This window comes from Equus przewalskii, chromosome 1, assembly GCF_037783145.1.
Source record: "Equus przewalskii isolate Varuska chromosome 1, EquPr2, whole genome shotgun sequence".
NCBI lineage: Eukaryota > Metazoa > Chordata > Mammalia > Perissodactyla > Equidae > Equus > Equus przewalskii.
In genome coordinates, this window is record NC_091831.1 from 183,116,245 (window position 1) to 183,130,141 (window position 13,897).

Here is a 13,897-nt window from a genome sequence, read left to right on the forward strand (position 1 = left end):
CCTCAGCCAGGACCCCGTCAGCCAGAGCCCCGCCCCCCTCCGCCGGACCCCGCGCGTCACCGCGGCCGGAGCCCCGCGAACGTCAGCGGCCGGGCGTGTCCCCAGGCAGCCGGCAGCGGCTCGGCGCGGGAGTCCCGAGCCCGGAGTCCTCCCCCTTCCCTTTCCGGCCGAGCGCTCCGGGAAGCCCCCGCCGCACGGAGCGCTCCCGGAGGACCGTCCCCGCGAGAACCTGGCCGCGCGCAGCCTCTCCCTGAGCGCCGCGGCGCGAAGAGGCCGCCCGCATCCCGCCAGCCCGGCCTGGGCCTCCGCGCAGCGGGCCGGCCGGCGGAGTCGCGCGGGGCGGGGCGGCCGCTTCCGGGGCGGGGGCGGCGGCGGCGGAACTGGCGGGCGGCCGGCGTAAACAAGGCCGAGGCCGCGGCGCTCGGGAGGCGGGGCGGCGGCAGGAGCTCGCGCCCGCCCAGGACCGTCCCCGCCCGCCCGCCCGCAGGCCGCCCGGGCCCTCAGCCTCTCCTCCTTTGTCTCCTCGCGACGGCCGGAGTGGGGCCTCGAGATGGCCGACGGCAACGAGGACGCGCGGGCGGACGACCTGCCGGGCCCGGCCTACGAGGGCTTCGAGGGCCTGGAGCTCGCCTGCCCCGCCGAGCGCAGCGGCCACGTAGCCGTGGGCGACGGGCGCCACATGTTCGTGTGGGGCGGCTACAAGGTCAGCGGGCGCCGGCCGGGGGGCGGGGGCGGCTGCTGGCGGCCCCCGGGCTGTCGTCACGCAGCCGCTGCCCGCGGAGCCCGCGCTCCCCACGCACCCCCTGCTCGCCCCAAGCACCCTCTCCCGCACGCAGCTCCCGTTCTCCCCCCATGCACCCCCGTCCTCCTGCTGCTCCCCCGATGCACGCCCCCCACCCCCGCAATCGAGCGTTACTCGGAGAGGGCAGGTTGGGCGGCGGGGGCTGCGGGTTTTATTGAAAAGCGCGGAGGCGGTGCGAGGGGTGGCGACGCGATGTCCCCAGCACTGTGCCCCTGGGGCTGACGGCCCCCGTTCTTGCGGGCGCTGGCGGCGTCGGAAGCCGCGTCCCCGAGGCCCCGGGACGGGCCGGCGCGGGAGTCAGCCCTCTGCGCTCGGTTCTCGCTCGCTGTGGTTCGGGCTGCGGGGCTGCGTCCCCGGCGGCGGCGGAGAGACGGCTGACGTGTTGCACAAGAAACCCCGTTCGGGAGGCGAATGGGAAAGCTCCCCCGCCAGCCGCGCAGCAGCGGCAACAGTTGTCACCACCAAGTGCCTCCCTTGGCCCGATCGCCGACCCGGATTAGTTGGCGCTTCGGGCCACCTGCGGGAACCCGCCAAGGGTCTCCTGCTTGAACCTCGCTCACTCCTGCTCCGGCCCCGCTGCGTTTAGAGCTTCCCAGTGACACCCCACCTTCGAGAGTGATTTCATTTGCTGGGTGGCTCCGATCCATTCCTACCGAAAATATTTAGTCTCCGAAATGACCCCCCCCCCCCCTTGGTCTCGAAGGCCAGCCTCTGCACCTGTGCCTTCAGGACTTGCTCGGGGACTCTGGGGACGGATTTCGCTTAGGGTACAGTTGACCGCTTTTGAGATTACTCTCCAAAGACAGATGGGGGAGGCCGCTATCGCCGTCCTGGGTACTTCATTTGGTTTAACGACAGGTTTTTTGCCAATCCTAGTTAATCTGCAGTGGTTTCCCCAGCCTCCAATGAATGGGAGTTTGGAGGGGGGTACTTGGCGGGAGGAAGGTGGGCAGGTATGTGGTGACCCTTATTGAAAGGTAAATTGGAGAAAAGTAAGCCTGTTGGTCATTCACACTTCAGTTTAAACTGCTTTATTCGTAGTTCTGTCTGTCAGAATCAGCAGCATTGAGGCAATGGGCCGGCCTTGGGGGTGGGAGATTTGTGACGGTGAGTTTCCGAGGGCAGAGGCACGGTCAGTGAAGTGGGTAGGTGGCTCCACAGCAGGCGTCCTGCACCTTTGGGCTGGGAGCCTGAGGGTGGGCACAGGCAGCCCTTGGAGATGGGTTCCTCGCAGCGGTCAGGTTCCTGCCCGGGCAGGCTGATCTCCAGGTCAGCCCGCCGCCCTGCTTCCAGCTTTCCCTCCCTAAGCCGTGGAGTGGAAGGAGGGGTGTCTGCGTGGCCGGCTGCTTGATTTCTGTCGTACTCTTCGAGCTTAGTACACTGACACCGTTCTCGGTGAACACAGCTTGTTTACTGTACGTGGATCAGAAGGCGGCCAGGGAGGTCCAAAGGCTGGAGAGGTCGGGCAGCGGCTGACGCTGCGATTTCAGGGAAAGGAGGTTGGAATCATGGTCCCACCATTACTCGCTAAGTCACCTTGGGCAAATTACCTCTCTCTCTAAAAAACATGTTTTCCTGTAATATCAACTACTTTTTAGGGTTGTTGTGAGGATTAAGAATCCATGAATAGTTCAGGCAAATGGTAAGCCCCGTCTGTTAAGAATTATTACCTGAGGGAAGTAGAGCAGAACGAGGAACTTAAAATGTTGCATAAGGACTTAATGTTTGCATATTTGCAGTTCTACCCTTTCTACGCACAGGTGATCTCTCCTGAGGTCATGCAACTGAAACTTGGTGCATGGCCCGTCAGGATAAAGTGGCCTTAGCAGTTTCCCGGAGACCTCTTAACTTCCTGCACCACTGCGCTGCCCTGTCAGAAACTTGAATTCAAGGCTGTCTGTATTAAGCATGACCTTGAGCATGTGGCACAGGGAGGGGAGGACTGCGCATTCGCTGGAACTGTAACACCTATTTAACTTTTCCTAACTCAGTATGTCAAATAAGATAGGAAGAAATACACGATAGTTCCTCTGTAGAACACCAATTATTTTTATATTTGCAATTTTTTTTTGTTCTTAGAGTAATCAAGTCAGAGGATTATATGACTTTTATCTGCCTAGAGAAGAACTATGGATCTACAACATGGAGACTGGAAGATGGTAACTCTGGATATTATGAGGGGGACTAAAAAATTCGAATAAGGTTGCAAACAAAAAGAAACTCTGTAAAAACCATTCTAATGACTAAAAATAGTTTAATTAAAGATGCTAAGCTATCTCTGTGCTCTGAAAACAAAGTTCTGCTAGTTTAGCTTAGCTGCTAAGCTTAGATGCTTGGTATCTCTTTAGAGGTAGTGCAGTAATTGCTAGATGCTTTTATGGCCTTTGAAGACATTTCTATTCAGGGCTCCATAAAGGATCACAGTAATATTAAAATAAAGAAGCACAGGCTTCAGATCCTGGAATGGAAATAATAAAAGCTCCATATATATATTTTTCAAGATGTATGTCTTTTGTTACATGGTATCTTGAATGAGGAAAAGAATTTCTAGATTGTATCTGCTAAAAATAAAAGTGATATTCTATTTTAGTGAGTTCTCACATTAAAATTTCTATGCAAATCTCTTTGAAATAATGTATTTTTTTTAAAAAAACAAAACTAACTTAAATTTGCCTTCCCTGTAAACTGGGGATATTCTGCAAGGATCTTTTGCCAGTCTCCTGTGCCCTGGGCAGAGTGAATGCAGGGTGAGCCATGTTTGCAGATTCATGAGAGTCCTCTGCATGGCTGGCTCTGTGAGAACTTTGTGCTTTACATATTTTGCATAGCAGAGAGCTCAGAACTAGGAGAGTAGTCCTACTTGCTTTAAGAGTTAAAATAAGTCAGGATTATTTCTGTACATAGCAAATCAGTGTTAATCTGAGCTGTTTGCTAATCTTTTTCTAGAGAATTGGAAATTTATAATTGTTTTCCTTTCATAGGGGATTCTACATATTTTTAAAAAATTCAGTCCCAGAAAGGATTCTTTTAAATAAGCCTACCAAACTGAAAGCTTAGCACACATAAAGTGATATTGTGAGGAGAGCTTGATGTCCTATGATATTCTGAATCTTAGATTTCTTAGGTTTTTTGATTCAGATTCATTTTTAGATTCACAGTGAGTTAAAAATGCCGAGCACTGAGAGGAGTGCCTGCTGTAGCAAGCACTGCTAAGTGTCTAAATGGCTAAACGGTGACAATAAAAACACCTACTGAATTAACCTGTCAGGATTGGGATGTCTGAGTTTTCCTTTTGGGTTCCTCACCCACTCAAAAACAAAAACAGAATAACCACTTATGGCCACGTACATGAAAAGCGAACAGTTCAGTTTGAGAAACAAAATGGGATGCTCCTAGAATGCTAAAATGTGACACTCAGGCTTCTGGCGTCTCTCCTCCTGCCCCCGCGTCAGACCAGCCAGCAGAGCATGTGGAAAGGGCGAAGAGGGAAGAGCTGGTGGATTCAGTGTTGGAATTAGAAGAGCCCTAGAAATTATCTACTTAGTCCACTCATTTTTTTTTCCCTTTATTGTGGGGATAGAAAAAAAATGAATAGATTTTTGCATATCTTCCCTTTTGGGAAACTTATTTACATTCAGTTTTTTCCCTCAGGAAAAAAATCAACACTGAAGGTGACGTTCCTCCTTCCATGTCAGGAAGCTGTGCTGTGTGTGTGGACAGGGTGCTGTACTTGTTTGGAGGACACCACTCAAGAGGCAACACGAATAAGGTCTGTGCTTGTAAGGGTTATGGGTCAGGCAGTTTTATTCTTTTTTAGACAACTTCAGATTTCTAAGGTTAGCCCATACTGACTCCTGTCTCAGTTAAAAGATATATGTACTTGATTATGGTATGAATGTGCGTTTTAGTAAATTTTGTCTACCAGTCTTTATTTACCTAGGCCTTTTGTAAAATCAGTTTTGGTTGGTAACCTGTGTGCAGTAAACTTCCTAGGTTGTTTTTCTTTGTGCTCTTTGCAGCTACTTGTTCTCTTTGAACCCTGCAGTGTTAGATGAGTATTAGTAAACTAAATGGGGGTGATGGTAGAAATTAACAGACCACCACTCAGAAAGCCATAAGGATAAATTAACACCGACTAAATATTATATACTAATATTCCTGTAATATGGCGCCATAAGTACCATTGTTCAGACTTTGTCTGTATTTTTTCCAGATAGGAAAAAGATATTAGTTGTTCTCTCAGGCCAGTAAGAGACAGAGGCAGTCAGTCAGAAAGGTGCATATGATAGAGGTAGGCTCTTATAAATTCAGTTATTGGGCAACTTAGTAAGCACCTTATATGCTGAGCATTTGGTTAGACATTGGAGACAGAGATGAAGGACACAGTCCCCGCCTCTAGTTCACATTCTAGAAGGAACACATATAATTACTAATGGATTCAGTAACATATGGAGATACACAGAGCCTGGCTCATAGTAATAGCTCAGTAGATATTGCTGAATCTGAAAAAGAATCCTTGACATTCTGTTTGATAGGATAGATGAACAGAAAAAGGAAAGTCTTCACCCAAGAGGTGATGCTTGAACTGAATCATACAACTGGAAGAGGTAGCAAGGATACAGGTATCAAGATGCAGAGGTATAAGCAAATACATCTTGTTCATGGAAATGCCAGGTGGTTTGGTGTAAATGGAGCATATGGCTGAGATGGCTTCAAACTGCGCCCCTAGGAACTTGAGGCATTTCTGTGAGATGCCCTGGGACATCTGTTGGGGAGCAGAATGTGTTGGGCAGGCTCCAGACCACCCTTTCCTCCTCCATGTTAACAAGTGTAGCTCCACTTTTGTTTTTATACATTAGGGTTTAAGGTTTTTTGAGGCACTGCTGTAGGCTGTGGTTGAGCCACATATTTTTCAGGGCCCAGGGGGAGAAAGATAGCTTTGACGCAACATGAGGAAGTTTGGGAGAAAGAGGAGCTGTGGCCTTAGGAAGTAGTTAGTACGTCACATGGCTAGGCTTGAGTATTTTAAGTTTGACTGAAAGGAAGCTTAGGAGTCTTAAGAGAAGTAAGAAAATACATATGCTGGTCAGATTTATTCAGGTACCGGATGTGCACTCTTTTGAAGTTAGACCAACACTTAATCTTTTAAGATTTATCCTTAGCTCCTAGAGTTAAGTAGGCACTTAAGACGTTTGTTAAATTGAGTTTGAAGGTGAAATTGCTAAGTCTGAGTTTTTTGGTAATACCATCCCGATAACTATAAATTAGATCATTACGACTCTAGGTGCCTCTCTAAGGCACAGAATGTGAATCAACACACCTCTGTTCCTCCATCAACACAGTGTGGCTATGGAAAAACAGTAAGCTGAACTAAACAGGGTGCTTGGTGACTTGAGTAACTTACATTCTGGCACCAGTTCCTTCTCTAGACTGAGGCTGGCACTAGTTTGCAGACTGGCAGCCAGTGTGCAGTCACACTCTTAGTAGCACTGAATTAGATGACATTCTTTTTTTTTTTTTAAAGATTTTATTTTTTCTTTTTCTCCCCAAAGCCCCCCAGTACACAGCTGTGTATTTTTAGTTGTGAGTCCTTCTAGTTGTGGCATGTGGGATGCCACCCCGGCATGGCCAGATGAGCGTGGTGCCATGTCCACGCCCAGGATTCCAACCTGCGAAACCCTGGGCCCCTGAAGAGCAGCGAGCAGACCTAACCACTTAGCCACGGGGCCGGCCCCTAGATGACATTCTTATCATCATAAATCACAGTAAAATTAAATGCCAACGTTGAATTTCTTTCACATAACCAAATCTAACTGAAATCATTGCTTCTGACAGTTCTACATGCTGGATTCAAGGTCTACAGACAGAGTATTACAGTGGGAAAGAATTGATTGCCAAGGAATTCCTCCATCGTCAAAGGACAAACTTGGTGTCTGGGTCTATAAAAACAAGTGAGTTAGCAGCACTATAGGTTTGGGCTTTTATTTGGAAAGTGGTTTGCCATTCAAGTCTCCTCAGCCAATAACCATTGTCAACACAGAACATACCTTCTAGGGCCCATATGAGGATTAAATGAATTCACACATCAAAGCACTGAACATAGTACCTAAGATGTAATTGTTAGCATATGAGCCATTATTATGTGAAGAAGTATTTTCATATACTCAAGTGTGCCTTTTCAACTTATAGCACAGGACAAAATAAGAAAAATCTCTTGTATCCTAACTTGTGGTTGTCTGAATTTTTAGTGTCTTGGTTTTTTATCAAACAGGTTAATATTTTTTGGAGGGTATGGATATTTACCTGAAGATAAAGTATTGGGAACTTTTGAATTTGATGAAACATCTTTTTGGGTAAGTGAAGTTTCATATTTGCACATGTCCTATTTAGTATGTTGAAATAATACATTTTGTTTGCTAGTAGTTTTGTCCATTTTGCCTTGTTAATAAATCAAAGGCTATCTAATTTTCCAAACATTATTTGTAAAGTAACTCAGATTCTTCTTATTTACTTTTTATAGAATTCAAGTCATCCAAGAGGATGGAATGATCATGTACATATTTTAGACACTGAAACATTTATCTGGAGCCAGCCTCTCACTACTGTGAGTTCATGAAGAGTAATGAATTATGGGAGCAAGGCGACTTAGAGAAGGGGTTGGGGGCGGGGTGTAAATGATGGAAAGAGAAGATCCATAGCTTTCATTATTCTCCAAGGAGTCTAGAACTCAGAAAAGTTTAATGAATGTAAAGACTAACTCAGCAGCTATTATCTCATAGATGTTAAGTGGGATTGTCTGTAAAAATGACCTAGCACTAAAACTTAAGTTACTCAAATACTGGGTTTCTTTTTCCTCTGACACTGATGTCATATAATGTGCTAGCTTTTATTTTAAAAGATAAAAATAAAGCAAGCATTGTATTATATTAACTAGCTCATTCAGTAACACATCTCAAAAATATAAATTCCCAGTTTTGGTAGTCAGCCTTAAGCACTGCTGCTGACCACAAGTCTGCACTTCAGCTTAAAAGCTCAAGTGGCTCGCATATTCTTATCCCACATCTAGGGAAGACTCCTTCTGGGATTTATAGAAAGTTCACTTACTTATTAAATTGCTCTTATGCCCTTAACAGGGTAAAGCACCTTCACCTCGTGCGGCCCACGCCTGTGCAACTGTTGGAAACAAAGGCTTTGTGTTTGGAGGCAGATATCGAGTGGGTATATACATAGTTTCAGTGACTTGTTCTTGAATTATTCAAAATGATAACTACTTCATTATCCTTTTCAGGATGCTAGAATGAATGACCTTCACTATCTTAATCTGGATACATGGGAGTGGAATGAATTGTAGGTATCGCTTTAGATAATTATTTAGAAAAGTTTTTCAAAAAATTTTGTTTTTCCCCTTATTTTCTACTATTAGTATATAATGTACTTGCCTAAATTTTCTCTAACTGTGAATTTAAATAAATATGATGACTAGATCCTTAAAGAAGGACTTTTATCTTTTATTTCCATTCTCTGTTGCCATAATTGTGTTGCTTGGCAGATAGCATGTGCTCACTCTTTGCTGAAAAGAAAAGGTCTAAAGTTGACTCCACTTTCAAAGGAAATAATTCCTTCTGAAACATGTATTTGTTAATACTAAGAAGCCTTTTTAAATGTAAAGTCTTTTTTAATAATTCCATATAATTTTTTTAAAAAACTTCAGTATTTCTCTGCATTAAATACAGTAGCTGCTTTTAGACAGAGATTATTGTAACTTAGCTCTTATTTTCAGAATTCCGCAAGGCATATGTCCAGTTGGCCGGTCTTGGCACTCACTCACACCAGTTTCTTCAGATCATCTCTTTCTCTTTGGAGGATTTACCACTGATAAACAGCCACTAAGTAAGTCCTTTAAAACTATGAGAAACCATTATATATCATTCATATATATAAATAGCTGAAAAAAATCAGTCTATTTCAGATGTATCAGAGGGCTGTAGGGCTGGTTGGAAGTTTGCTATTAATTTTGATCCTATAACATACCTATAATTGTTTTTATATTACGACATACATCCATTCTGTCCAGTAAAGAAATGACCTGGAGCAAGTCAAAGCCCTGCTGAAGGGCTGTAATATGCAAGATTTACTTGGTTAATTGCAGAGAAAAAAAAGAAGGGAATACACTTTCTGTCTCTATTCACAATCTGATTACCTTTCTTGCTAAAGCTGTACCCTTTAAATATCAATGTCACATTGACAGAATAACATGCTTCATAGCTCTTTTTTATTTGCTTCAATTAGGTGATGCCTGGACTTACTGCATCAGTAAAAATGAATGGATACAGTTTAATCATCCCTATACTGAAAAACCAAGGTATGAAGTATTTAAACGATAATTTTTTATATTGAATTAATGAGCTCCATAGAGATGTACAAGACTGGTACTGATTTAGGAAATTTTGGCTGCATTAAATCCATCATTCTTTCAAAAATCCTAGCATTCACTAAGGTTTAACATCATACCTTTTGAAAGAAAACAAATGTTATCCTAGTATCAAATGCTTTCTCTTCCATCATCTGTTTATGAAAAATAGGGCTGGATTTTGATTTTTGTGTCTTCCTTCATCATAAAATTGATACAGTTTATAAGCTCTTTATTCAACTGAGTTGCACTGCATCTAGGTTTGTCATTTAAAAAAAAAAGAACTGGAAAGGAGAGAATTTCAAAACCTTAAAGAATGTAAATGGAGGGAAAAAAATCAGAAACTTTCAATTAGATGTGCAATAGTGCTGTATAACAAAGATTAAGAAGTCATATCATCCAAAAAAAGAGCCTATTAAACACTGACAGTTATTTTTCTTATTACTCGCAAAAAGAATTGTTATGAAGACTGCTAAAGGAAATGAAATGGTCAGAGTTGGTGTTCAAAACACATTCAGATATGTCAGCTTGCATTTTTTCCCAAGCCTCTAACCTAAGTATAGCCATGCCACTGAGACTTCATTTGACATAAATAGTCTTTCCATAGAATTTCCAGGCCTTCAGAGACCTTCAGTGTATTCAGCCAGTTTCAGCATCCTTCAGATGTTTTATCTAAGGCCAACTGGCCCTACCTATGAAAAGAGAAAGAAGGGAGGGCATATACTGTTCATCTCCTGGAAGGTTTTTATTGCTAACAAAGACCTAGAGAACAGATCATTCAGTTCAAACCCCTCGTTGCATACATTAGGACTGGACCAGAGAGAGAAAAAATAACATCCAGATAAAATTCTAGCTTTTGCTACTTTTCCTTAAGATAATTGCTTCTCACCATGATGTTTTGGTCTGAACTAAGATCTTTAGCTTTTATTTCATCAGCTCTATTCTGCGGTGTAAACTACCAATTTGGTGTTTTGGGTGACTTCAAACTAGGACTTTTGTTTTCAATATAGATTATGGCATACAGCTTGTGCCAGTGATGAAGGAGAAGTAATTGTTTTTGGCGGGTGTGCCAATAACCTTCTTGTCCATCACAGAGCTGTAAGTATACTACCCTATGGTAAAGGAGACTTTCTAATGTTGCTGAAACTTATCTGTGAAGTACTTGCTTTTTAATGTGTTCTTCATGTCTATTTTTCAGGCACACAGTAATGAAATACTTATATTTTCAGTTCAACCAAAATCTCTTGTAAGGTAAGTGACTTTTCACTTGGTCCTTAGGGATTATTTTAAATTGTTTCTTAACACTTTAAATTAGTGCTCTTGAAAAACCAGGTTTGTGGATAATTTAAGGGCAATAACCAACCTTCATTGATACAACTAACTAATTCCTATGGAAATCTTTAAAGAAAGTGGGTGGGGTTTTTTTGGTAGTTTGTCAAGTGAATGTACTTCTAAACAGTCAAGTGAAATTATTTCTCTCTTTCCTTGTCCACTTTCAGGCTAAGTTTAGAAGCCGTCATTTGCTTTAAAGAAATGTTAGCCAACTCTTGGAACTGCCTTCCAAAACACTTACTTCACAGTGTTAACCAGAGGTTTGGTAGTAACAACACTTGTGGATCTTAAGGCTTCATAGAGAATGCCTCTCATCACTTGCATGGACAGCAATTCTGTAAACACCAGAGAGTGGCATCGTTTGTATAATTATATGCATTGTTGTAGTTTACAGCTTTTTGGTTTTAATGTGCATGTGAATGGCTAGAGAACCTATTTTTGTGTCTAAAGTTTACAATAAATGTATTTAACACCAGTGACTGTCTTGTGATAAAGCAAAAGAAAAATGATACTTGGGCTTTTTACCCCGAGGAATGGTATTATAAGTCCTTTTTTGGTAACTTTAGGATATATATCTGTAGAAACATTATACTAATTATTCTCACCACTATAAAAATGGTGAAGTTCTTTTAAAAAACATTAATATTTTAGATTTTTTTTAAATGGCAAGAGTAGTCTATTATGTTGTATTTACGACACTAGGCTACATAATTATAAAGCTGTGTTTTTTTTTTTACATTAATCTCAAATGGAAAAATATTCTCAGCACTAAGCTAATAAAAGAAATTTTGGAAGGACCAACAGCTACTTAGTACTTTGACCTTAATGCTTTGGTATAGGGGCTGGGGCAAGTGGTCGTATTGACTATCGGCAGCTGTTGTCTAATTTAAAAAGTAACAGTTTTGTGGCTCATAAAAGAATGGAAATAACGTATGACTTTATTCTCCATTCTGTTAGGAGACAGAAGAAAAAAGCTGGGTCAGGAGTCGTTAGTGATAAACCTACAAGTGCACTTCTGATATTACAGGTTAAGATATTAAGTAACATGCTAGTGATAATTACTAGAGGTGGAAAGAAGAAAGTAAGATGAAAAGTGAAGGTGTATAAGTGCATGGAAGTGATCAACACCAATTTCTTCTAGGTGTTATTTAAGTTGAGTTATGGGAATTATCTGTATTTTAAATCTGGTCTAATATATTTTTTGACAAGTGTCAGTAAAGGTGGAAGGAAATTTATTCCTTCAGTAGTTAGGGTTTTCAAGACCTAATTCTAAATGTTTAACCATGCTCAACCCCCACCACCACCAGAAAAAAAACCCCTGTGATTGTCCTGGGAGTAACAGATACATTAGATGGTCTATACAGTAGACTCCCAAGTCAGCAGTCTAAGCAATGGAGCCACTTCACTGTTCCGTTTCCTTACAACATGAAATGAATAATTAATATTAACCTCCCAAATTCCAAGAAAATGTAGAGTAACTATAAATGTATACAATTAGCATTTAACTGTCCACAAATATTTTAGGAAATCCCATCATAGTGTTTCCTCTCTATAAAACTGGAAAAAAAACAATAAGTTCTTTTGGCGAATATAGCAAGGCAATGTTTAGTTCATTTTTAAATACGGAAGTCTTGTTACGTGGTGTTTTCATCTCTGGACTTCCAAAAGGCTATAAAATTGGCTCTTCGCAAATATTTTAGGATTTCATTCCAGCTATTTCCTTTTTACATTCAGAAGGTTGGGTGCAGACACTTTCACTTTGCCAGGAATGTTTCTTGATAAATCCGTGTCCTAAAAAAAGAGAATTGCTGAATATCTTCACATTCTATGTGGTCAATCATATTTCTTTTATGATAATTATGTATCCTCTGCTGTCAAAAGAAAGGCATTTCCAAAATTACCTGAAATGATTTTACTTATTTTATACTGCTTCTAATAAGACAACCAAACAATACCTAGAGCTTCCATTTACTACATAAAGCAGAAAAAAAAACAGAAAATTGTAACTGCTAAGATTTTTAATTGCACCACCAATCTCCAAAGAGTTCTGGAGGAATACTTTACCTTTACGCTGCGGAATAAGTCTTTTTCTCTTGCCGTTGCTTCTTTGGAATGCATGAAACTGTTCAAGGCTGTTTTTGCAGCTGTAAATAGAAAAATAAAAAGATCTACTTCTATTCAGTCAAGAAATGTTTAAAATAATAATTCAGAAAAGATTTTAAATACCTTTTCCCTTTTTCTGAACTCCAGGAGTAAGTTTCACTTTGTATCTTTAAAAAAAGATTTGCATGTGTTACTAAATAGAGACGATAAAACAATTCATAAGTTGCTGTTGTGTCAGCTGCTTTGAGTAAACTAATGATGACTTACTTATAGTTCGTCATGGTGGCATAAGGGGCACATATCGGAACGGCAAACAGTAGAACATCTTCAGGATGTGGCTGTCCTGTCAAAGAGTCAAACAGATTTTCCTAAAAAGGGAAGAGAAAAACCATTAGAAAAGTCATTTATACCAGTCCTAAAAAAAACCAAAACTCTAAAACACTATCATATTAATATCTCAACTTAACTTTTATCCTTTGCTGATAGACATACAGTCTTAACTCTGCTTTACAGCTCCAAAGAGAGTTTAAGACCAATTGTGTTTAAAGACACAATCTTCACTACCAGTAATTTTTGCCTGGCATAGTGAGAAATGAGAACGATTTTCAAAATGATACTGGAGATAAATTTAAGGGAGAAATAACATGTTGGATATTACTCGAGTTGGAGAAAACTACTGTGGATTAAAATGATGCACAATAATGACAACAAAGAGATTTACATCCACTGCATGGAAATGGGACTGATACTTTGGCTAGACCATTGGTTCTCGATCAGGCGGATTTTGCCCCCAACACTGGGCAGTGATGTCTGGTTGTCACAACTTGTGGAGGTAGGGAATAGAGGGCTACTGGCCTCTAGTGGGTGGAGGCCAGGGATGGGACAGCTCCCCTCAACAAAGAATTATCTGTCCCAAAATGTTAATAGTGCCGAAGTTGAGAAATTCTAGGCTACAACAGCTGTCTCTTGCCTGTTCTTAAGGAGAAATCCTTGGGCTTCTTAGAGTTCCCATTTGGTGGGCTGCCAACAAGATTGCCTATATTTATTTAACAATTTGAGGAAATTGAGATTCAGGACAAAATGCTTGGTGCTGAAGTAGAGTGTTTACTATGCACCATGAACTTGTCTAAATGCTTTACATATCTTAACCTAGCTCTCAAAACAGCTCTCTCCTGGTAGGACAATTACTACCCCCACTGTTCAGATGAGGAAACTGAGGCACAAAGATCAATGTTTCCAAGGTTGTAGTT

The 13,897-nt window shown here is 42.0% G+C and overlaps 2 protein-coding genes across 3 annotated transcripts in view; one reads left to right on the plus strand and one right to left on the minus strand.

The window, feature by feature from the left end:
- Positions 1 to 361: 361 nt before the first annotated feature.
- KLHDC2 (kelch domain containing 2) lies at positions 362 to 11,019 on the plus strand. The gene is made up of 13 exons (XM_070588696.1): positions 362 to 703; positions 2,882 to 2,961; positions 4,454 to 4,571; positions 6,638 to 6,753; positions 7,074 to 7,155; positions 7,323 to 7,406; positions 7,936 to 8,016; positions 8,091 to 8,149; positions 8,583 to 8,692; positions 9,092 to 9,164; positions 10,223 to 10,310; positions 10,411 to 10,463; positions 10,712 to 11,019. Exons 1-13 carry the CDS (start codon positions 551 to 553, stop codon positions 10,833 to 10,835), a joined length of 1,221 nt encoding a protein of 406 aa, XP_070444797.1. The 5' UTR covers positions 362 to 550; the 3' UTR covers positions 10,836 to 11,019.
- NEMF (nuclear export mediator factor) overlaps positions 9,934 to 13,897 on the minus strand; it is a 54,293-nt gene continuing 50,329 nt past the window's right edge. Inside the window, exons 30-33 of one of the 2 annotated variants that reach the window (XM_070588686.1) lie at positions 12,915 to 13,015; positions 12,771 to 12,814; positions 12,609 to 12,688; positions 9,934 to 12,335 (exon numbers count right to left, since the gene is read on the minus strand). In XM_070588686.1, coding sequence (XP_070444787.1) covers positions 12,258 to 12,335; positions 12,609 to 12,688; positions 12,771 to 12,814; positions 12,915 to 13,015 — 303 coding nt within the window. In that variant the 3' untranslated portion in view covers positions 9,934 to 12,257. The remainder of the gene's footprint in view (positions 12,336 to 12,608; positions 12,689 to 12,770; positions 12,815 to 12,914; positions 13,016 to 13,897) is intronic. The other variant, XR_011530907.1, reaches the window with a different exon arrangement.

Excerpts from the sequence above, each read along its gene's own strand:
- KLHDC2 (XM_070588696.1), top strand. The coding sequence starts at position 551 with ATGGCCGACGGCAACGAGGACGCGCGGGCGGACGACCTGCCGGGCCCG. Across the intron at positions 7,156-7,322 it reads TTGATGAAACATCTTTTTGG|AATTCAAGTCATCCAAGAGG; the intron begins GTAAGTGAAGTT and ends TACTTTTTATAG. Across the intron at positions 8,150-8,582 it reads ACATGGGAGTGGAATGAATT|AATTCCGCAAGGCATATGTC; the intron begins GTAGGTATCGCT and ends TCTTATTTTCAG.